This window comes from Paroedura picta, chromosome 2 (assembly GCF_049243985.1).
Source record: "Paroedura picta isolate Pp20150507F chromosome 2, Ppicta_v3.0, whole genome shotgun sequence".
Classification (NCBI taxonomy): Eukaryota; Metazoa; Chordata; class Lepidosauria; order Squamata; family Gekkonidae; genus Paroedura; species Paroedura picta.
Window position 1 is genome coordinate 29,686,631 of NC_135370.1, and position 24,925 is coordinate 29,711,555.

General features: G+C 42.2%; 1 protein-coding gene across 4 annotated transcripts in view; it reads left to right on the plus strand.

The window, feature by feature from the left end:
- The window catches only part of CERKL (CERK like autophagy regulator), a 66,968-nt gene that overhangs the window by 22,055 nt on the left and 19,988 nt on the right, over positions 1–24,925 (plus strand). For 3 of the 4 annotated variants that reach the window (XR_013228009.1, XM_077319549.1, XM_077319547.1), the window contains exons 2-6: positions 2,477–2,719; positions 11,979–12,110; positions 17,354–17,417; positions 20,715–20,857; positions 23,861–23,935. Coding sequence is in view for 3 of the 4 variants with exons in the window: in XM_077319549.1 (XP_077175664.1) it covers positions 2,477–2,719; positions 11,979–12,110; positions 17,354–17,417; positions 20,715–20,857; positions 23,861–23,935 (657 nt within the window). In the remaining variant the exon portion in view is untranslated. The remainder of the gene's footprint in view (positions 1–2,476; positions 2,720–11,978; positions 12,111–17,353; positions 17,418–20,714; positions 20,858–23,860; positions 23,936–24,925) is intronic. The other variant, XM_077319548.1, reaches the window with a different exon arrangement.

Sequence of the window (24,925 nt, forward strand, 5' to 3'; positions counted from 1 at the left end):
ATAGTAATCATTTTTTTTCTTTTAATGCAATGAGAAATAGTGCACATTCCATTGATTTGTGTATGTGTGTGTGTTTGTGTGTGTGGCATATTCTTAAATCTAAAGATTTCTACTTTAAAATCATGGAAGTAAACATTTTAGTTTTAAATTATAGGTGCTTTGTACCTGGAACACCTACTAGGTTTGAAATGATATAAAAACTGAAATGTAACACTTTCTGTGCAGGAGAAAAAAAGTATTCATGTCGGTGGGTCTTGCAGTCAAGATTGAAATAAAACCTGTTAATCTAGAATAGCTAATCACAGGCTGTCTTTTTCTTTCCTTTATCGATACCATTGAGTAAGATCATCTTAGCCTCTTTGGTAGTCAAGCAACCAACACATAACAAAATAAAAGATGGGGGGGGGTATTAATTTGGTTGACTTGTTGTCTTGTTCTGTCTATAACTAGAATATGACTTTTGATTGATAAAGGAATGAAGAGGTTTAGTACTTGAGCCATCATGCCTATAATGTGACAGCAGCAAAGAATAAGGTTTACTTCACCTCCATTGCATCCCCAAGTGACCATCTAGCTGTTTCAGGTGGTTAAAGGGCTGCTGTTATCACGCCATCAAATCCATGCCACCTTCAGAAGCTTGCTGTGATACATTTGCAAGGCACTTTCAGGATAGGGTGCTCATATATGCATAAAATTGGACTCCACAGTGGGAAATGGTCACCTGGAGGTATCCAGAGCACCACCTGGTCCCATTATATTGAATCCGTTTCAATTATTGCAGTCTGTGGAAGTGGACAAGCTGTTTGGAGGGGTTCATTCAGCTACTTGTCTCCTTGATACATGTCCATTATTATAACTAATAAAAGCTATCTGAGGGGGATATGGCTGGAGAAGATGGTGGTTGCTTAACTGCAGACATGCTTGGAGGAAATGGATTATCTAGACCCATTTCAGTCTGGCTTCAGAAAGGGGCTTGGCATGGAAAGTGCTTTGATCACCTGTACCGGGAGGGGGACCGGGAGAGAAACCCTGTTGGTTCTCCTTGATCCTTTAATAGCTTTTGATGCCATCAACCACAGTATCCTATTGGAGCAGCTTTGGGAACTGGAATGTGGAAGCATTGCTCTACAGTAATTTGTGTCCTGTTTCTGAGGTAGGCTCCAGAAAGTAGCAATGGAGGACTTTTGCTTAATACCCTGGGAGCTGTAATATGGAGTTCCCCAGGAATCAGTTCTGTCTCCTGTACTCCTGTTAAAATCTATATGAAACCCCTGGGAGAGATCATTAGGAGTTTTGGAGTGGTGTACTGTCAGTACAAGAGCCTCTTGTGGCGCAGGGTGGTAAGGCAGCCGACATGCTGTCTGAAGCTCTGACCATGAGGCTGGTAGTTCGATCCCAGCAGTCGGCTCAAGGTCGACTCAGCCTTCCATCCTTCCGAGGTCGGTAAAATGAGTACCCAGCTTGCTGGGGGGTAAAACGGTAATGACTGGGGAAGGGAATGGCAACCCACCCTGTATTGAGTCTGCCAAGAAAACACTAGAAGGTGTCACCCCAAGGGTCAGACATTACTCAGTGCTTGCACAGGGGATACCTTTACCTTTACTATCAGTACACTGATGGCACCGTACTCTTTCTTTGTGTTCCTTCCGAATCAGGCAAGGCAGTTGAGATGCTTGATGAGACAGTAATGGGCCAGGTGAGGATCAATAAATGGAGGATGTTCTGGATGGTTTTGTTCTGCCCCAGAAAGAACAGGTATGGGGTCTGGGTGTTCTTCTGGATTCATTGTTGTTGTTTGAGACTTATGTGGCGGGGTAGCCAGGAGCGCCTACCCCCATATCTGACTGGTTCATCAGCTTTGGCCTTTCCTGGATAGGGATAACTTGACCATGGTGATTCATAATCTGGTAACCTTCAGATGGGACTACTGTAATGGGTTCTACATGAAGCTAACCTTGAAGAAGGTCTGGAAGCTGGAACTGGTGTAGAACACAGCGGCTTAACTACTGACAGGAGTTTCTGGACATAGACAGATTTAATCTTGAAAAATTTGCACTGACTCCCTATTTGTTACCGAGCTCAATTAAAGATGATGATGATGATTTTTTATTCCCCGCCACTTCCAGAGCCGGCTCATGGCAGGTTACAACAGTCCATTAAAAAAACCCAATAAAACCCCAGGGTAAGGGGATTATGATTTTAACATTTTTATGTATTTTAGATTATTATGTATTGTTGTGACCCACCCTGAGATCTTCTGTTGAAAGTGCGGGATATAAATTCCTAAATACATGAATAAATTAATATTCTGGCGAGACTAAAATGACAAGAGCAGAAAATAAAGAAAAAATAAAAACAAGGATGTATCTGCAAAACATAGTATTAACACTATATACAGTTTTATTTAGGATAGAGGTATAAATTATTACATTTTTGAAATCGTTTAATCGCAATGCTTAATTCTTTCTTTGGGCAGGTGGTTCCAGCATAGACATGCAGTGTAAAGAGGAACATGTTGAAATGAAAGATGTCTTTTCTGTAAAACTGAAACGTCGTCGTTTGGCTGGACAACAAAAAGGTGGCTTCTTATTGGGCATTACACTATTTGTCTGTCTGAAAAAAGAACAAAACAAACTTAAGGATTCTATTCTCAATCTCAGCAATTTAAGTGAAGACCACTGTTACTTGTGGTTTAAACGCTTTAAGGAAATTTTGAATGGTAAGTACTTTATATATTTTTCTTGAGAGATCCCACTGACTTTATCCTTATCTATGGTTCCTCTATATATTTGTGAAACAGCCCGGGGGGTGGAATGTGTCCGGCTGCCTGAGTTGGAATAGGGCCTGCCCCTACAGCTCCCTCCCTGGACACTAGCCACGTTCCTCTCAGCTGCGCCAGAGACAGACATACAGAGCCCTGCCAGACCAAACACGAGCCCTCATTCCCTCCTATCGCTCCTTCTGCATTGGAGGCAGGGAGAGACACAGAGAGAGCTGCCCCTGCTGCGACAGAGGGAGAGAGAGACAGACAGAGAGAGCTGCCCCAAACTGCACACCAGCCCTCCTTCCCTCCTACAAACCAGCCCTAATTACCTGCTCTGCCTCCTACTGCGAGGCACACCGAGAGACACACAGCGAGAAGGAGAGAGACACACAGAAAGAGAGATTTGCACCTCCCGGTGTCCCCTGGGTCCTAGTGCCCATTGCATTCCTGCTTGCAATGGGCTTTCTTGCTAGTTGTATATTAATTTCCTCAGGCTTGTTTTTTGAGGTTGGGAGCAATGAGGTTGGGAGTTCGATCCCAGCAGCCAGCTCAAGATTGACTCAGCCTTCCATCCTTCTGAGGTCGGTAAAATGAGTACCCAGCTTGCTGGGTGGTAAACAGTAATGACTGGGGAAGGCACTGGCAAACCACCCTGTATTGAGTCTGCCATGAAAACGCTAGAGGGCGTCACCCCAAGGGTCAAACATGACCCGGTGCTTGCACAGGGGATACCTTTACCTTTACCTTTTACTGCATCAGCTGTTTCACAAGCATAGCTCAAAAATTAAATGTCTGCATTTTTACCATAATACTGGTGTCAGATACCAAAATGTTTTTGTGGTATAACTGAAAGAGACATGACATCAGTCAAGGAAATGTTACTCTTCATTTTTCTGTATAAACAAGTTTCCAAGCAAGGAATGTGGTATAGAGAAGTGTATCTGTGGGGGCAGGAGAATATGTGTACCCCTGTAAGACTTTACTGTTGGGGATCAAGAGTCTGTAGTTGAATGAATGAATGAATGAATGAATGAATGAATGAATGAATGAATGAATGAATGAGGTTTATTGTTCAACCATAGACCTCTCCAAAGTTCAAAAAGACAGTCATAAGCAATAAAGGTCACTAGATAATCATACATGCACTGGAATCCCTACAATTGCAGTGTCTTTTGGACAATTAGACAAATAGGGTTTATGGGCTCTATGTTGTAAATGGGTGTTTGTAATTCAGCAGAGTTTCTTTTCTCAAAAAGCTGTTCTGATGGGTAGGGAACAGGGCAGCAAAATGTATGTTATTGATACTTGTGTTCTAGAGCAGGGGTAATCAACCTGTGGTCCTCCAGATGTCCATGGACTACAATTCCCGTGAGCCCCTGCCAGCATTCGCTGGCAGGGGCTCATGGGACTTGTAGTCCATGGACATCTGGAGGATCACAGGTTGACTACCCCTGTTCTAGAGTAAGACACAGTATGACTGTGCTCATTCTTGAGCAGTTTCTATTGGTCAGTGGACATGTGGCCCACAAACCAGAAAGATTAAACACACAACTCTAGGACCTTAAAAAAAAAAAAACCTTAGCTGGCAGTCATCTGTACACTGACTCACTTCGTTTATTCTTGCTCGTTGCATTTTGTGATTTGTATTGTGGATAATCCCTTGGAGGAACATGCATATGCAAGAGTGTGACTGGAAGAGACTTCAGAATATTAGCGATACAACGGGCCATTTAAAATGTAGTTTCTGCTTTCATGTAAGGAAGAGAGTGATGGCTAATCTTGTTGTTCACAAGGACATTTTTTTTTGTTACATCCAGAGTAGTGCAAGGGAAAGAAGTGATTACCAAAGTAAATATTACATACACGTAATCAACTGGGAATAAACTTTGGATTCACATCAAAAGCCAGTAATTTAAAAAATGTAGATGAGCTAACTGAAGTTGAATATTCTGTTGAAGATGGCTTCAAACACCTCTGTGGAAATTTATAACAATATTTCTTTTTGAAAAAGAGCTCAAAACCTGATGTGACTTACTCTGTTGTTGCTCCATAGCTCTTTCTTCCTTTGAAGGATCTTCTTTAGATTCAATTGAGTGCATTTTCCTGGGTCCCAGTAGTAATATGGTATAAAGAGAACAAAACCACTTTTTAAAGACGTCAACAGACCTTGTATTTGCTTCAGTTTTCATGAGGGCAGAGATCAAAGTTCCGCATTGAACTTGATTTACAGTATTATACATTCATGTTTGAAGTAATGCTCATCACCAAGGCTGATTTTGAAGCTTCGGAACTTTTAAAAAGGATGATTTAAGCTCATTTGGTTTAAAGACGTAGTTGAAAAGAACACTATATGTCATATAAATTAATATTATTTTGATAGAAGGTTAAAGTAAGACATCAAAACCAGACAAAGTTCACCCAGCCATGTTTTATTTTTATCACACAATAATTTTAGGTTTACTTTTGCAAAAACTACCGAATTTTGCCAATCTTTTGGACATGGGCAATTTTTAATCTGAATTTGCATTTTAGAATCTCAAATTTTGTTTGACTTTGGAAGTGAGTAACTGAGCACCTTGTTTTCAGGATAAGATATCGGTGTTTAGAGAACAGATGTGTTCTATACACTACTCTTCACAACGTGTTTCACAAACAAGGTTTTAATCTGAATCTCTGAAGCATCGTGCGTGAAGGTTTAATTATCTCATTAATGTTATATATTAACACTGTAGCATTAACAGTGGTACATCTCTAGTATGAAAAATGTTTATTTACGTCATTACCTCTGTGTCTTTGTAGCCATTTTTATTGCCTGTGTAAAATATTAATAAACATCTATGACCATGACATCACTTCAAGCTCTTAACTTTTATAAACATAACCCTGCTAGCCATAAAACGAAGCGCTGAAAACTGCACAGATGTGTGTCTGAGGGTAGCGTCTCTGCTGCCCTGTGTGTCTTTGTTTTCAGAGCACCCTGATTAACCCCTACCATTCATGGTTCAGTGATTCACTGATAGATCAAGTTTAAACTAGTGCATATTAGCACATTTGTTACTACCAGAGGAACAGTTGGCTATTCTGTTGTAGACTGCTGTTTCAGTTCAGGAAGGAAGCAACGGCCAACAATACAATAAAATATAGCTTCCAATTAGGGCAAAGGCCTAATGTGATGGTAATGAGTACTGAAACAATTCAACTTTGGTTCTCAAGTTTGTGACCATATAAGGCTCTATATATAATATAAAGAAAAGGTGTTCACTAAAAGAATACCTAGGGGAAATCCAGATGTTGAAGCAAGGTAAGTTATTTTAAACGGATTAGGAAATGTTCAAGGTTTTGTTTACTGTTTCTGAAAGTCATTTGCTACCATGTCACCTGCCTGCCTTACTTGTCACCCAGTGATTCTTCCTTTTCCTGGCCGCTCACACACGTCCACATTTCCTGCTTGGCTCCCTGATCTTAGCAGTATATGCTCACTGACCTCCCCTCTTTCCACTTTCTTACCTTCCTTCTCCTGAGTGTTGTTGTCATCAGTTTTTCACCCAGCATAAAATGCGACCAAAACATATTTTTATTGTCTGTACATGCACATGTATCACTGTTTACATAAAAAAACTAAAACTCAGTTTTAATTTGTTTATTTTTTAAATTTATTTCTGAATACTTTCCTTGTAGTTTGTAGAAACTTGCATCCCAGACCTTGTGCAAATGTATTTATTCCACATTAACCCCAGTGTTTGTTTAATAATATTCAGCAGAGTTTTTTAAAACCAAAGACTTACTACTCTTGTCTTTAGTTCACAAAGATTTAATCTAAATATTAATATTTTTAAAAAATGGCTTGATCCATCCCTTCCCATTCCAAGTCGCATAGCCAGGAAAGAATTCCAACAGGATTAAATAGATCACTTTCATTCTCTGTCATGTACCAGCCAGGGCCCAGGAACCCATATGGTTAAATGGCCTGTCATGCACTTGGTCTTCACATGTATGAGAGGCCCATGCATATTTCCCAGTGGGTCCCAGAAACCCACCGCCTCTCATCTAATTGATTTGTCTGAAATATTGACTAAGCTACTTGGATCTGAGAGCCTCTTGTGGCGCAGAGTGGTAAGGCAGCGATATGCTGTCTGAATCTGTCTGCCCATGAGGTTGGGAGTTCAATCCCAGCAGCCGGCTCGAGGTTGACTCAGCCTTCCATCCTTCCGAGGTCGGTAAAATGAGTACCCAGCTTGCTGGGGGGTAAACGGTAATGACTGGGGAAGGCACTGGCAAACCACCCCGTATTGAGTCTGCCAAGAAAACGCTAGAGGGCGTCACCCCAAGGGTCAGACATGACTCGGTGCTTGCACAGGGGATACCTTTACCTTTTTACTTGGATCTGAGTGAGTTAGCTGAATCTTCTATAGAAGGCAGGTACAGGTCTCCATCCCAGGAAGTTGCCAAGGGTGTATTACCTGTAACCATTAACCATTAATAAACCTGCTAAGGGGTGCTGGGAGGAGCTGGAACTCACCAACTAACCACCAAACTGGTGAGAGCCAGTTTGGTGTAGTGGTTAGGAGTGCGGACTTCTAATCTGGCATGCCAGGTTCGATTCTGCGCTCCCCCACATACAACCAGCTGGGTGACCTTGGGCTCGCCATGGCACTGATAAAACTGTTCTGATTGGGCAGTGATATCAGCGCTCTCTCAGCCTCACCCACCCCACAGGGTGTCTGTTGTGGGGAGAGGAATGGGAAGGCGACTGTAAGCCGCTTTGAGCCTCCTTCGGGTAGGGAAAAGTGGCATATAAGAGCCAACTCTTCTTCTTGTGGTCGGCTGTCCCGGCTGCCCCATTCCTGATTGGCTATCCAACAAATGGCCAGTCAGGAAGGATGCCCTGACCATGATCACATCCCCCTCCAACTTAATCCATTTGGAAGTAGTTTCAGCCCGGTAAACAGAAACTGGGAGGGAGGCTGGGGTGCCTGGGACTGTGGATTGGTGGGGGGAGGGGTAGCTCCTACTGGGGGGAGGGAAACACTGCCAGTGCTCCCGCTGCCTTGAGTAGCTCCAGCTGAGGCTTTACCAGACCTTGGTAGAGCTGCTGGGGCGATGTGGGAGGGAACGGACTGCCCCCAGTGCTTTCTCCCCACCCCAAAAAGGCCCAGGAAGATCTCCCCAGGCCTTGGCTGGTCTGCCTGTGGCAGGGGATAGTGGCCTAATGCCCATTGTATTCAGATACACAATGGGCTTTTCTGAGAGTATATTTATATTTTATTTACAAAATGTGTACCTCACCTTTCTGCCCCATGAGAAATAAACAAGACAAAATTTAAACCAAAACTGAAATACATATTTTAAATCACAGGAAAACAGGGTTTAGAATGTAAATGGATGTTTGTCATGTGCAGTAGGTTGAGATATATTATTTACGGTACTTCAGTTATCCCTTGCCTATCTCCCCAGTGGGTCTTCAGAGTGGCTTACATCATTCTGTCTTCCATTTTATCCTCACAACGTGTGAGGTAGGCAAGAATGAGAGTGTGATTGGCCCAGGGCCACCAGCAAGCTTCCATGACAGAATGTGGGTTTGAACCTAGGTCTCACAGATCCTAACCAAAGCAGGGAGGGGGGTGTAAAGGCTTGCTTTGAGTCCTGTGAAGACCCTTGCTGGCATGTGGCGTTTAGTGTCAGGAGGGCATCCTTTGTGCCTCGGTTGTTTTATAAATCTCGTTTAGTATTGTCAAACAGCAAAACTTGTGTTTAAATTTGCACAGTACCTGTGCATTCTCCTTGACTGTATTTTAAATGAATGTATAATTTACATTTAAACCATTTCACGTTCAATTTGGGGAAGCGCCATTTTGAATAATATGAGATGATAGTGCTTAATTTGTGACAAACTGGACAAAATGCTGGTTAGACTCTCTTCAAATTGCCGATAACAATTCTTCAAGTGTTATGTTTCTAGCAATAATTACCAGGCAAATTAATACACAGTTTTCTGTTGGCTAGTAGATTTATTTATTTATTATTAAATTTATATATTGCCTCTTTCAGGATTTCCTATTTGGGGTGGTTCACAACCTTGTACACTTTACAATTAAAATCAGTTAAAACAGGTTAAAAATCCATAACCAATCTAACTATGGGTCTTGGTTTCTACCTCTCCATCTCCTGATCAGGGGGTAGGTTACTTTGAGGTGGGCCCTATGTGATGGCATCAGAGATACCATGAAAAAAATGAGGCAAAGTTAAGGAAGTCCCTAGTTGGTGGCACTAATATGTCTAGTTTCAGTGCTCAGGTTTGTTTTTCATTCACACTTTGATAAGTCCATCTCGATTACACCTGTTATAATCAAAATTGGCCATCCTCTCTTGTGCTCTTAAAAACAGGTGCTGAAACTTCTAGAAAAGATTAAAGTCCAACTCTTATTATTATTATTATTATTATTATTATTATTATTATTATTATTATTATTATTATTATTATTATTATTATATGAGCCTGCTCCCAATAGAAAGTTTTGTCAATATTTTTGGCATTTTCACTCTCTCCGCTTAGAGTGAGGCCTGTCACTTCCTTTGCTGCCGAGGACACTAGTCCCTCTCATTCTTCTAGATTGGTAGTTCAGGGGCTCCCCTCAGTGGCCAGGAGTGGGAGCAGAGTCTGAAAGCTGCTTCCCATGAGCAACTCCTTCCTCAGATGATGTGGAAGTTGTTTAGACATGGCGTTAGTGGGACTTTCTCCATCTCCCTCTTTCATATTCTGGCTCTGTTGTGACTCTGGTCACCGCTGTGTTAGATGGGAAACATATTTTGGCTGTCAGAAAATGACCAGGGAGCACTTCAGCCTTTTGGAATATTCCACTAAATAGACGACTTACAAGTTAAGGCTGAAATGTGCTTAAAGGAAGCTTTATATTTGAGATCTTTTTAAAAAGATGCAAACTGAAGTCCTAAATTTCACAGTATTCTGTTCAATGAAGTGATTATACAGCTGAATAGCAACTGAAAAAAAAACGCATCAATGCCTGAACTCAAGGAACCAGGCATGACAATATTAATGATCTTGATTTAAAAACGAAAGGCATTTCCACCATTTATACCACAGTCACAGTTAGCAGTGTCAAAACCAGCCATAAGGTCTGTGATTGTCGTTTGGGGGGCTTGAGCATGTTTACTGGTGATATGATTTAAGACAAAAACTAACCATGCTGCTCTGTTATTCTAAAACTAGTACGTCTTGCACAAAATCTTGTTTCATTCCTTGTTTCCATTTCATTTAGAAGGGATATGGTGTATACTTTACAAGCAACATTTAGAAGGCTTACAGGAATATTATTTAGGTTAACATTTTGTCCTCCTTTGGGAACTCTTTCAAAAAATGTGGTTATACACGAATAATTTTCCCCATTCATTTAGTTTAGACATTCCAGGCACCCCCTGCGTCTCCCAAAACCTTTATTACAGCCAAGTGATTTGATTAATCTTTTGACTTCTGAGGGGGATTCTGGTTAATTGCTGTTTGTATCTCACAATCTGGAGTTCATATATTAGAACATGACTTCCTGATTGATTGGCTCTATGGCCAGTTTTGGATTATGCTGACTGTCTAGATCAGGCTTTCTCAACCAGGATTTCATGAAACCCTGGGGTTTCTTGATAGCCCTAGAAGGGTTCCCTGAATGGCTGGGAGTTAATTATATATTTAGAAATCATTAGAATGATTAGAAAAATCATTAATGCTCGGCATGATCAGCAGCAAAAGGAAACGTGGTCGCCAAAGGATCTGCTGGCTCGACACAGGGATGACCATGAACCAACTACAAGAAGCAATCATTGACAGAAACATATGGCGAAAACAATTTCTATAGAATCGCCGAGGGTCGGACACAACTGAATGGATAACATAAATAAATAATATATAAATTAGTTAAACATTTATTGGATGATATGACCAAGTATGGTCATGTTGACCTGACCTGCCCTCCCAAAATGGCCAATGATGGCCTGAAGGAGGTTGGAAGGGTGGGTGTGTATACACCGGGTATGCTTCCAAACCACATTCTGTACAATCACGCCACTTCTGTGGTTTCTCAAAGCCTGAAGAATGTTTCAGGGGTTTCTCAGTGGTAAAAAAAGTTGAGAAAGGCTGGTATAGAAGTATCATTTTCACATTTAGACTTATCGAGTGTAAGCATGTTTATTTTTGGTAAAAAAAAGAATTGGTAATTTGGAGATAAATGTTTATAGTTATTTATTTTATGAAATGTAAACACTTTAGCATATTAAAATCAGTGATATGGGGTATAAATATAGTCTATTTATCTATAGTTCTGTGGGCTGTTGTGCTGCAAGTCAGTCTTCTTAGCTGGACTAAATGTGAGACATGAAGCCAGGATGAACCGCTCTGCTTTACAAGAGCCAGGCTTGTACATGGAGTATTTGCCTGCTTGTCCTAAGCTTCCTTAAACATTTACATTGTTTATTTAAACTTAAACTTAAAACGTTTCCTGGCACATCTACATTGTCAATTAAAATATAGAGTAGATTATTAGTATATTACATATACTTATGTGTTTGTATGTATATAGAATGTTAGCTTTTATTCCCCTCTGATATCCCTTTTCCATGATCCTTTGATCAAGCACAGATTTTTTTTTATTGCACCTGCTCATTCTACGTGGCATGATGCATAAAGCGCAGATCCTGTAAATTGTAGTATCAGATCTCAGCAACAACTGTGAAAGGACTACTATTATCAAATCCACCCTGAGAGGCATTTCCCTTTAAAACCTCTGGGGAATATTTCCTGCCTTCTCCTCTTTCTCTCCCTCCCTTTTCTCCTACCCTATTTAAGGTCTGAACCCTGACCCGAAACCTCTTTTCTTTAGAGCTAACACATAATGCTCTGGATGATGGTGACTGACTCATCCGTACCAGTTATTCTTAGCTGTAGACGCAAAAGCGAGTCACTGCTTCAGTTCTTCCCGGATTATGGAGGTATCAAATATAGGTAATGAATGTCCTCATTCTGAAAGGAGGATACAGACTGCCTGGCCTGGTTGTTCCTATTTTTCAGAACAGATACATATCTGATTGCGTTCCAAGTAGAATTTTATTATTCTTCTTATTGCTCAGGCTGCCGCTTAAAAGTTGTTTGACGCAATTACATTTTCCCTCTAAAAAAAACCCCTTAATTTGGTGTTTTATTTCCTTTTAGGTTTTTCGAGCAGGCCAAAGTCATTAAAAGTGTTTGTCAATCCCAGTAGTCATAAACGAGAGGCTGCTCGCATTTATTATGATCGGGTCGCACCTCTCTTTAAGCTCGCTGACATCAGAACCGACCTTCTAGGTAAGATGGTTTTGCAGAACACAATTTAAGCACTTTGGACGCTGATCCTGTTTTCTGCCTCAGATGTACCGTTTGTACATTTTAATAATGTACTTCATAGGAACATCCCGTTCTTATTGCATGTTTCATGTATTCTTACCTTGAAAATACTTTTCATTGTTGTTAGCAGTTACTGAATTTCTATTGTATTAATATTGTCTCCCCCCCCCCCATTATTCACTGGTGTCATCGAAAGCATCTGACTTTTATCTTGTACAGTAACTCTTCCTCCTTCCTTTAGTTGGTGAATAGATGATTGTTGCTGTGAGGACATGGCCCAGTTGCATGTCAAAGAGGGGGCAGGTGCTTTGGATTCTGTCCTTCAGGAGTATTTAATTGAAAATCAGGGAGCTGTCATGGGAGTCCTCTTTTTGAAGAAGACAGGTTTTACTTCAGTTGCTCAGCAAGCTTGGAGCATCTTGGCATTCATAAAATGTTAGTTTGGACTTCTAGTGAAAGATCATAGGCTGAGATCCAAAGGGGCCATTTTTGGCAACCCATGTGATGTTGGCAATTTTCTGAACATTCCCTCTTCTCCCACTTCTGAAAAATCTGCTGAAAATTTGGGATTCTGTCTCAGTAGAGTGCCAGGGGATACGGCATAAGAGAGGGAAATCAACTCTGCGTTTGTGTGTTTGCATATACTCCTGTAGGGAGCTTCTTGTGGTACAGTGGTAAGCGGCAGAAATGCTGTCTGAAGCTGTCTGTCCATGAGGTTGGGAGTTCAATCTCAGCAGCTGGCTCAAGGTTGACTCAGCCTTCCAACTCAGCCTTCCATCCTTCCGAGGTCGGTAAAATGAGTACCCAGCTTGCTGGGGGGTAAACGGTAATGACTGGGGAAGGCACTGGCAAACCACCCCGTATTGAGTCTGCCATGAAAACGCTAGAGGGCGTCACCCCGAGGGTCAGACATGACCCGGTGCTTGCACAGGGGATACCTTTACCTTTATATACTCCTGTACCTCACGCATGCAAGGATGCTTTGAGCCTGATGCTGGTTTTGTTTCTATGGGAATTACCCTTAGAGAAACAAAATGAGTTCTCATTTATATGACAACCAACTAGGGTTCTCCCCCCCCCCCTTTACAGCTGGATCATCAGTCTATAAGCTATACATTTTCTAGTCTTCCAGCGGAGGAAACACTGATGTAATGGCTAGTTTAAATAACTAATTAATTTTTTATAAGATAAGGTAAAATTGGGCACATGAGATATATTGTAACAATTCATAGAATATCAGTTTTTTAAAAAATAACACTCCTCCTGCAGGCTAATTTGGCAAATTACATGTACTTTTGTTTCATCTAATATATTTTATTCGGTCTAAATAGTTCTTATAGACAACATAACTAAATCCCAAGAGAATATCTTTCCCAGCTGTGCACAAGATTGTTTTTAAAATGGTGATTTTAGTGTATTTTACTGTATTATGAATGTTTATAATTATGTGGTTTCATACCATTTTATTGAGTTTAATATCCCTTTAGTTTATTGCCTTGAGTCCAGAGCAAGTTAAGAGAAAGGAAGGGAAGATAAATATTTTAAAGTTCTTATGTAACCTCTGAATACATATTTCAGGCTTGGCATTTATCAAATGTCGGTGAAATGGATATAGTAGAACTATCATCTATCCTTAATTCCAAATATTTGTTACCCAGAGCTGGACCTTTCCCAGCTGAAAAATGATTCATAGCAAGGCTGTTAGGCTGAGTGAAGTTGTAGGGAAGGTGATAATTTAAGAACACAGGAGTGCTTGGCTACGTTCTGTGTTCAAAATTCCAGGAGGATCAGTGTATTCTTATCAAGAGATTGGATCTTGAGGCTTAAAACGGAACTCTGCTTTTGGAACCTCCTGGATCCTGTGTTGTACCTCAAAGGTTGTTCCTGATTGAGGCGGGGGGGGGAACCTTGGGAATAGTGTGGGATGCAGCATAGAAGGGTCCCTTGTTTGGCTCTGTAAAGCTGCGAAGCTGAACGGAGTATTTCGTGTCCCTGCTGCAACACCGTAGGTGGGAGGAGCCGGGACTGTTCCCTGTGTGCATGGGCACCGATGGTACCCGCATTAAGAAAAGGAATGCTGAAAACTTAGTATTCCCTTAAGGTGGGGCACAGGAGACCCTAAAGCGGGCCGGGGCAAGGAGGGAGCCAGGCTGACAGTGACATCGTGCGTCACCGTGATTTGCACCACTGCCATGAGAACACTGGCCCAGTTTATCCCTCCCATGCATAATCAGTGAAAGTGAGGAAGGCTTCCTTTGCAGAGATCCATTCCCCTTCATGTCCCTGTGATTTCTGAAAACAGTTTGAATATTTTTTTTAAGTGCGTATATTGTGTTTTGCCATGCAATGAATCAGTCACACGATTGCTATGAGACACAAGTATTAACACAGTGCTTCCACTTCATAGAACACTACTGTTCTATTTATAGGGCTGTGAATGGGTCCAACCCATGATGTTATTTAAAAACATTTATAACTCCAGGGAAAGATGGCAGTTTGTGGAGGAAGGAGCACCAGTACTGGTAGTAGAGGTAGCTGAGGAAGCTACCGTGGTGTCACCACCCCAGCCAAACAGTCCTGCATTGCAAGAGTCCATGATCCTTGAACCTGGCCTACTATTCCAAATTTGTATTTGTGGGCATACACCATAGATGTGTTTGTGTGTGTTGTGGGGAGGGACTAAAGCTTTATAGATTATGCCGGGAAATGAAAGAGTTTTTAATAGAATATTTTTGTGATTTATTGTCCTAGCGTATTGATTTGGGGGGGGGGGTATTTTTAAACCATTTTTAGCGAGGGAACAGAAGAGGAAGCTTTTGTTCTTGTCTCAGTAATCTTCTAAATCCTTTGTTCATGAAGTTGGACAAGAAGTCTGCAATACAAGTGGAAAGATGAGTACACTGAAAACAGTAGCACAGGGACCCTTAACATTAGACTCCAACTCAAAAATATAGGGTTTTTTTTAGAGTTTTACCCAGATTAGAATAAGCACAGTCAAGGAAGGGGTTTCTAAGTTGTTGGAGAAATCTCTGAATATAGCATCAACCAGTTACCCTATAGGGCCAAACAAACAGGTGATAGTGGCCAGGACTTTCCTCTGATGTTTTTTCCTGGCACTGATGTTCCAAGGCTTAGTCACAGTGGTATTAGCCACTGATAGACCTGTGCTCTATAAATCTGTCTAATCCCTTTTCAAAGCCATCCACACTCATGGTCATCACTCCTTACACTGATTGCAAATGCCACACTTTAATTCATTGAGCAATTTCCTTTTGCCTGTCCTGAACCTCTCTCTCAACTACTTCATTGGGTGCCCCTGAGGTTTGGTATCGTGAAAGAACATCAAGTATGTTCTTGAGTATACCTCTTGAGTATTAATATAGCTGAATACTTTATACTAATAGCACCAAGGGTATTTGAAGACTTGACTTGATGACTCGGAGAGATGGGAGGCTAAGTTGCACAGTGGTGGGAGTGGCCCAATTCTGTTCCTGGGCAGTCCGTGTTCCTCTTTCGGCTCTTAACATCTAAAGGCCAAGAGGACAGGGTGATGGTGTTGTGTGACTTGAGTTCTTTATTTATCATTTTGGCCCAGAAACAGTGCTATGCTGTCGCATGAGGCCACCGGTCACCCATCCTTAACAAGCAGGCAAAGCTACTGAGGTTGCTTAATTAGTAGGAATAATGGCGGTAATTGAAATGGTTTTTTAAAACAGTGGTCCCCAACCTTTATTAGGCTGGGGACCGGCAGGGCATTGGGCCGCGCCCGCGGGGACCACGGCCACGTTTCGGCCCACGCCCGCGAGCCGCGCCCGCGGATCGGGCCGCGCCCGCGAGCCGCGCCCGCGGATCGGCCCGCGCGGGCACGGCCTGCACGGGCGCGGCGCGGCCCTTATTCCCTCTCCCCGCCCTCCCGCAGTAAGTAGCTTCCCGGGCCGCAAGCTTGCGGCCTGGGAAGTTTTTTACTGCGGGGGGGCGGGGAGAGGGAGCCGCGGCCCGGCGCCATGGCCTTTACGGCCCGGCGCCAGGCCGCGGCCCGCAGGTTGGAGACCACTGTTTTAAACAGCCACCCTGTGCATTTTTACAATATTTTTAAGCATTGTGGGGAGAGAGAGAGAGAGAGAGAGAGAGAGAGAGAGAGAATGTATTATCACCAAGGACAGACAAGCATGAAAAATTAATGTAATCTTGCATATAATAATGCACATTCTTACACAAAAAATCCATCTGGAAGTGTCATGTCAGTCAGCAGAAATCCTTGATGAGTGGATGCAGCTGGGCTGTCTCTTCTGGCAAAGATGCCCCAGAAAATGCTCAGTGTCGTTGTGATGCTTTATGCCATCTGCAGGGTGCCAGTTTATTCTTTCTTTGCTGGCATCTACTGTACCGCGCAGGACATCAGCAAACCGAGATGGCAATGCGGAGTGACAGATTCATTTCCTCCAGAGGCTGCACACTCTGGTATAGACTTGTCTTGCCACCCTCCTTGTGTTACATTCTTTCGTTACTGGTATTCGGTTCTATTTCTTATTAACCGGGGTTAGCTTGTCCAAGTTAACAAATTTGTATATACTGATGCAAAGCCCATGACATGTTTGCGTAATTCACCTATATTTATAATGTGATGACTTCCAGCAGAAAAGGCCGGGTATGCCTGGGCTAGCGATTCTGTTCTATAGGTCACTAAACTTAAGTTATTTAAATATAATCTAGCTTGTATCTACCTTTCATTTACAGTGTTGAACTAGTCCTGAGATATAATACAACTTTTCCTCCATGTTCAAAGCTTAATGAGGAACTAATGATGATGACAACTGCCCACAAAACCACACAATTAGTAGTGCACACTTACAGGGACTTTGTGTATCTGCAGTTGAAGGTTTCAACACTACTTTGACAGACAGGCAAACTTGAGCTTTAGCAAGAGCTTCTCTTGTTTTAGTGCTCAAATACCTAGGATTATACTGAGTACACTAAAATTAGTTCTTTTACTTTTTTGCATTCCTCGGGACATGGGGGGTGAGGAGGGAACTGAAGTTCCTGCATTATGCAAGGGGCTGGACTAGACAATCTTGGAGTCACTTACAGCTCCAATGTTTCTAAGAAATGTCTTCTAAGATATGTTTGTCATTTTAATTTCAACAGTGTTGTTTGAAATGGATTCTGTTTTTTCCCCCGTGTTTAACAAATGACTTTTTTTGTAGTTACTGAATATGAAGGACATGCTCTTGCAGTGCTTAAGGAATGTGACCTAAAATCCTTTAATGGGTAAGGCTATGTTTTTTCTTCTTCTTCTGTAAGGATGTCATTAGCCGAGGAAAAAGTTGATAGGTGATGCGGGAGCAAAGACCCCTTTTAATAATGACTGGGATTTTATCTCTTACTGCGCTGCAAAAAGCCACGGATTCCCTCCTCGTCCAATTATTTTATACATTAGCATTGGAGTTCCCTCATCTGCATAGGTTTCCCTATCGAATAGGTCAACTTATGCCAGCTGTTTTCAGTCGTTTGACTTGGAGGAAGCCCTGAAATATTTTTCAGGTTTCGAGGAACCCCAGAAGTGGTGACATGCCCCTTCAGAGAAGTGGGCATGGAAGTAAGATGCAGGAGCCAAACAATCAATTGATCTATCATTTACCATTTCCATCGTGGAGAAAACTAGGCCTGTAGAGCAGTGGTCCCCAACCTTTTTTTGGCTGGGGACCAGCAGGGCGACGGCCACGCCCGCGCAGCGCGCATGCGTGGCTGCGCACGCGCACATGCGCGCTGCACGGCCGAAATCACGCATGTGCGCAAGTGCTGCGCATGCGCAATTTCGGTCGCCCAGCGCACATGTGCGCGTGCGCAGCCGGGGTGCGTATGCGCGATGCGCGGCGCGGCCCTTATTCCCTCTCCCCACCTCCTGCAGTAAGAAGCTTCCTGGGCTGCAAGCTTGCGGCCTGGGAAGTTTTTTACTGCGGGGGGTGGCCGGGGAGAGGGAACCACGGCCCAGCGCCCTGGCCTTCGCGGCCCGGCACTGGGCCGTGGACCGCAGGTTGGGGACCACTGCTGTAGAGCATTGGGGGAAGTGGACTTCAGTGAGGTCTAGTGATGCCATCAGCCACCCAAACTTCTGGGAAAGGACATGTAACCCCTGGTGTGCTCTTGTATAACCCCTGGGTTTCCCAGAACCCTCGTTTGGAATCCCTCATCTATGCTCACAGGACTCTCTTTGTGCATGAGAGTGCACATGGGGTTGAAGATCAAGATGTTTAGAATTGTGGAAGTGATACACCGCAGAATTCTAATTTATTTTTCCCAATTACGCATATATGTTATTTATACTTTATCTGAACTTAACATAATGCTTATTGTTTATTTTCAGAATACTTTGAAGTGATTTATAATCCTAACAAAGGTTTCTATTTCTGCATATTTTATATATTCCCGACCCAAAAAAACATTCATTTTTCTTTCACATGGAACATTTTGTATAATGTACTACTTGATGTCTAAAACTAGCTATGAATATGTATTTATGATCAGGGCTACTGAGTGCTGCACCTCTGAAACTTCAAAAATGACATAAAGAGTTGATGTCAGAGCAATTGGATCTGCAGGCAGATAAACCTGTTCAGAAGTTCAGAATAACCATTTCAGGCTTGGAGAATAATGTATCTCCCTGGCACTGGTAATTATTAGGACAAATGGGGGACCTGCAATGACATGTGGGGGAAGGAAAAAGGAAGGGAGAAGAAGCTGAAGAGAACAAAAAAAAAGGCTGTTAATTTACATGCCATTTTCCTATAACTAGAACAGCATGGTGTGGGGATATTATCAGCCAATTCTGTGGCTTGTATGATAGTCACAAACTGGCTTTGTTCCTGATAACTTAGCTCTGATTTCAATTCATTAACTTTGCCTCGAAATCCACCCAGTGATAATGGCCAGCATGCAATCTGTGCATCTCAGCAACACACAGGAAGAAAATTCACTAGGCAGGCCTAAGTTCTGTCAGCCTCCGGTGTCTGAAAATGGGGCTGTTTGATGATACATTTTAAAATAGACTATTAAGCTCAAACATTTAATTTGGCTTAATGAGATTGTTGACATGGGGACTATTATAGCAAACATTAAAAAAAACCAATAAAGGCTTTTTTATGCACCACTCATTGGAGCTGTCTGTTAATCACTGTGCTGGATACACAATTGCATTGCTCTGCCTTCCTTTCCTAGGCAGAGTAAAGCCCACCTCGTACCTTGTGGGAGCATTCGTCCCCGCCCCCTCCCAAGCAATGGAGCTGCCCTATGCAACATGCCCTCCAAGAGACCTAACTTCCTACAGTTTAAGGCAAGCAGACGGGAAAGGAGGCACCAAGGATGATGTCAGTGGACAATGGGGGCAGTCAGAAACCAAGCAGCTACTGGAGACATTGTATTGGCTAGCAGAAAAGCCAGGAATGAGGCACATGTCTGCCCAAAGATATAGGGATATGGCAGCTGAGGGGGAAGCATTTACCCTCTGGCAAATGCCAGAGAACTGAACACTCTGGATAACAGAGTGCTGGATCACAAAGCTATTATTGTTCTTCCACAGAATATTTAGCCCGGACATTTTTCAAATAATATTGGTGTTTTCTGAAACATGTGGACCGAAAGGAGAATAAACGGTATTTATAGCTACATTAGCAAAGACAGCAGAACCTGAAACATATTAGTTCACAAAATCGATTTACATTCTATTTTAACATGTTATTTAAGCTTGTTATTTTGTCTATAAAAGATGCTAGAACCATCTTCAGTAATAATTGACTGTGTTGCTGGATCCTACTGTTGTGTTTTGATCTTCTTGGGTATTGATGATGATGATGATGTCATCTGTTCAGTCATGTCTGACCCTCGGCGATTCTGTAGGAAAGTCTTCGCCATGTTCCCCTGTCTCTGACTGCTTCTTTTAGTTGGGCATTTTCTTGGGTACTGCAACCATTCTTTGATTTCTTCTGAAATGTGGGCCACTGTTTTTCTATCTAGCTGATATTTCCTCCTGCCGTTTGCTTGTCTCCTTTCATTCTTGAGGGTTTGTTTTCCTGTTTATTCTTTTACAGCACTTAGCATTTGTTGATATCATTAATGCCTTAATAAGGCAGCATGAAAAGCTGGAGACATGAGATGGATTGCCTCACTCAAGGAAGCCACAGACCTCCGTTTGCAAGACCCCAGCATAAGGCTGCTAATGATAGGACGTTCTGGAAGTCATTAATTCATCAGGTCTCCATAAGCTGGAAGCAACTTGACAGGGCTTGACACACACAATTTTAAAATAAAACGCAGCATTTGGGTTTTATGTAAAATCGTAACGAAATTAAGACTAGCAAAAGATGCAAGTTTCTCTCGTAGGCACGTTGACTGACTATGTTCTTGTGGCTGTGGAAAGAAGGATTCTCATATTGGGTTTTACTGCATCGGCAGCCTGGAAATTAAATTGTCCCAGATCATTCTGAAAGTGATCAATTACAAACATGTGTGATGTCTGACATCAAATTGTTTTTCTTATACTGAAGACTCTTCTGATTCGTTCTGTTTTAGGGTGGTTTGTGTCGGTGGAGATGGGACTGCCAGTGAAGTGGCTCATGGCATTTTGCTTAGAGCCCAGATAGATGCTGGGAGAGACAGTGATGATATTCTTGACCGAGCAAAAGCACAAATCCCACTTGGAATAATACCAGCAGGTAGGACTCTAGTACAGTAGATATGAATCTGTTAGATGCTGTAAATTGACTTTTAGTGGTGATGGCAATGATAGAATCTCTTTGGTATTTTGCACCTTTCTTCACTTTCATTATATTGTTCCATTACAGTCTTAACTTCTCGTTTTTATTCTAATAGTGCCCACCATACTCTTTGTATGACTCTTCAATGAAGACTGTACTTTCCTCCCAGGCTTGAGCATAACCCTGTAAAACTAATCTTTGCATCTAAGGTCGAACCAATAGTAGGGACATAGCAATAATTTCAACATAGCAGTAATAGTTACCTGACCACAGATCCACAGTTGCAGTCTTAAACAGAGCCATACCTTTCATAAGCCTATTGGTTTCAGTGAGAAGGGTACAGCTCTGTTTAGGACTGCAGTGTTAACAATCCTGCTCGATGACCTGGGGCCAGTCATGGTTCTCTCAGAACTCTCTCGGGCCAGTGATGGTTCTCCCAGAACTCTCTCAGCCCCACATACCACACAAGGTGCCTGTTGTGGAGAGAGGAGGGGAAAGCGATTGTAAACCAGTTTGAGACTCTGTGAAGTAGAGAAAAGCATTGGTTTCTTCTTGGAGAGTTTGATCTAGACAAAGGCAAGTTGTGTAGGGCCAACATATCATGGAGCTGTGAGGCAGTCAAAATTGAAGAGATGGGCGGGGAGGAAGCTTGTAGTGGTCCCGTTAGCCATTTGTTTGTTGCCATGGAAACTACTGTTGAGGAACCCAACAGAAGGATTTGGATAAAGAGGAAAAAAATAATCAGGAAGGATAGGGAAAAAAAGCAGTTTAATTGCTGTAAAACAAAGGGAAATTTAGGTACTGACTGTAAATCTTACAGTCTTCAATCTCTCACATTAAATCGCTGCTCTCGATTAATTTGTGGAGAATAAAATACTGTTACGAGCCTTAATTTCCGTGATGTTTTGGGCAAAGAATCACAGTGCTGCTGCGATTTTCAAGAGAATTTTAGATATGCTTGACTAGGAAGTCATTACATCACATTTATCTGTTTGGATGTGGGAGACATTAACAGACTCATGAATATTCATGTTGTCTGGTTAATTAAGTTAATTGTTCTGCAGGAGTGCTTGCACTTCCAAGGACATTTTCCCCTACCATTCCTGTCTGGTACCTTCATCAGTCATGCTTTACATGAACTACTGATACTTTTGTAAACACTCCTGTTCTTTGCCACTCTTTAGAAGAAAGAAAGTCAGCATTTCAGCAGCATCTGTATTATATTGCTTGTGTAGGTGAAAATATATATATGTGTGTGTGTAAATAGCCACAAATAAGCTCTCCTTTAATTGTGATGGGGTTGTGCCATCACTGGGACAATACGAAAGCCATTTGCCCTAAGAAATGTGTAGCCTTGATTAAAACAGTGATATTGTGAGACTTATCCAGAGCCACTTGTTAAGCAGGAGAAAGCCAATGTGGTGTAGTGGCTAGAGTATAAGAGTAGGAGATCCAGGTTCAGATGCTTACTCTGTCACTTAAACTTGCTGGGTGCCCTTGGGTCACTCAGCCTAATGTACCTCACAGAAAATCAGAGTCCAGTAGCACCTTTAAGACCAACAAAGATTTATTCAGGGCGTGAGCTTTCGAGTGCAAGCACTCTTCGTCAGACTATGCTTGCACTCGAAAGCTCACGCCCTGAATAAATCTTTGTTGGTCTTAAAGGTGCTACTGGATTCTGATTTTATTGTGCTACTTCAGTCCAACACGGCTACCCATTTGAATCGTACCTCACAGAGTTATTGTGAGGATAAAATAGGTGACAGGAGAATTATATAAATACTCTGGGTGGAAAGCCAGGGTCTGAATGATACAAATAAGTAGAAAATGCGTGATACAAAAGTGGTTCTTGGGATGGTATGTATCTCGCCAAGTAAAAAACAAACCAACCATTGGATTTGCAGGTATAGTAGTGCTATAGCTAAGTATCTCTAATGGGATGTAAATCACATGGGCCTTCCATTGTCTCAAGATGGGTCACCATGTGAATCTGTCTGTAGTGATTAAGAGTGGCGGATTCTAATCTGGAGAGCTGAGTTTGATCCTCCATTCCTCCACAAGCAGCCAACTGGGGTAACTATTTTCACAGAGCAGTTCTGACAGAACCAGTTTGGTTGTAGTGGTTAGGATTGTGGACTTCTAATATGGCGAGCTGACTTTGATTCTGGACTCCCGCATATGCAGCCAGCTGGGTGACCTTGGGCTCGCCACGGCACTGATAAAGCTGTTCTGACCGAGCAGTGATATCAGGGCTCTCTCAGCCTCACCCACCTCACAGGGTGTCTGTTGTGGGGAGAGGAAAAGGAAGGCAACTGTAAGCCGCTTTGAGACTCCTAAGGGTAGAGAAAAGCGGCATATAAGAACCAACTCTTCTTCTTCTTCTTCTTCTTCTTCTTCTTCTTCTCAGCCTCACCTACCTCACAGGGTCTGTTGTGGGGAGAGGAACGAAAGGCGATTGTAAGCTATTTCGAGAATCTTTTAGGTAACGATAAGAGGGGTATAAAATCAACTTTTCTACAAAGAAACAAGAGTCCCGAAGCACTTTAAAGATTAACAAAATTCCTGTCATGGTGTGAGCTTCTTCAGATACCATTATATGTGTAGGATTTGACCATGGAATACTGAGCTGCAGAAGCTCACTCTTCTGGCTGGAAAGATAAACAGGAAAGGGACAGGGGGTGGTTTGTTTTAAAGATTCCCTTGTAGGGATTCCAAAAAGAATGTGTACCCATTCTTGCAATATAAGGACTTATTAACAATTTTGAGAGGCAAAAGAATGTTGGGCCTTTCTTAATATCTGGTAGCCAGAAGCTTTCATGGTTCTTGTTTGTAAGCAACCTTTTTATGTAAGAAGTCTCACTCCAACCAACTCCAAATACCTAAAAAAATTACTCAGAATGAAATATCGTCTTGTTGATGTGAGCAAACTCACTTTCTTTCATTTTTGTTTAACATTTACAGGTTGCACAAATCTTTTGGCACATACTCTGAATGGAGTTCAACACATCACAACGGCAGCATTGAACATAATCTTGGGCAAGTGTTCTACTGTATATGAAAGTTTTAGAAAACAAACAAATATGTGCTACACAGTGTCTTATTACAAAATAAAATCAGAGTCCAGTGGCAGTGATTTTGTTTTGTTGTGCTGCTTCAGATCAACACGGCTACCTGCTTGAAAGTGTTTTATTACATCATGATGCCATATTTGCTGTTCTAATAATTACCATCATTTAAACTACGTTACTTTTTCATATTGCTATAAATAAGAGAAATAGAACTACAGCCATCTGCAGCAGTTGTACGATTCAAATGGGAATACCCCCGTAACAATAAAATGTAAAGGCACCAACAGAACATTTTCTGTGCAAAACATGATGCTAGCCAGAGCATGTGATCCAGCTTGCAACAATCCCATCTCCTACAGGGTGCGAGGAACTATGGATTTTTCTGGGCATGCATTAGGATGGACATCTTCCTCCTCTTCTTTTCTCCATAATAGCAGCCAAATTCTTTGCATGCAGGCTTATTTCAGAGCTTTTCAGGTTTTTACAGATGTTTGAAATAATTAAAAGTTAGTAAGGCACTTAGAATTTTAGCATACACTACCACTCATTAGAGCCTCTTGTAGCGCAGGGTGGTAAGGCAGCCGATATGCTGTCTGAAGCTTTGACCATAAGGCTGGGTGTTCGATCCCAGCAGCCGGCTCAAGGTTGACTCAGCCTTCCATCCTTCTGAGGTCGGTAAAATGAGTACCCAGCTTGCTGGGGGGTAAAACGGTAATGACTGGGGAAGGGAATGGCAAAACCACCCTGTATTGAGTCTTCCATGAAAACGCTGGAGGGTGTCACCCCAAGGGTCAGACATGACTCGGTGCTTGCACAGGGGATACCTTTACCTTTTACCACACATTAATTTCTAGAATATACCATTCTTTGTTACTTTTTTCCTTTGTGCATTATGGTTATATGTATGGCAAGAGACTGCCTGCTTGGCAAGGTATGGTTTCCCCATCACACACACGCA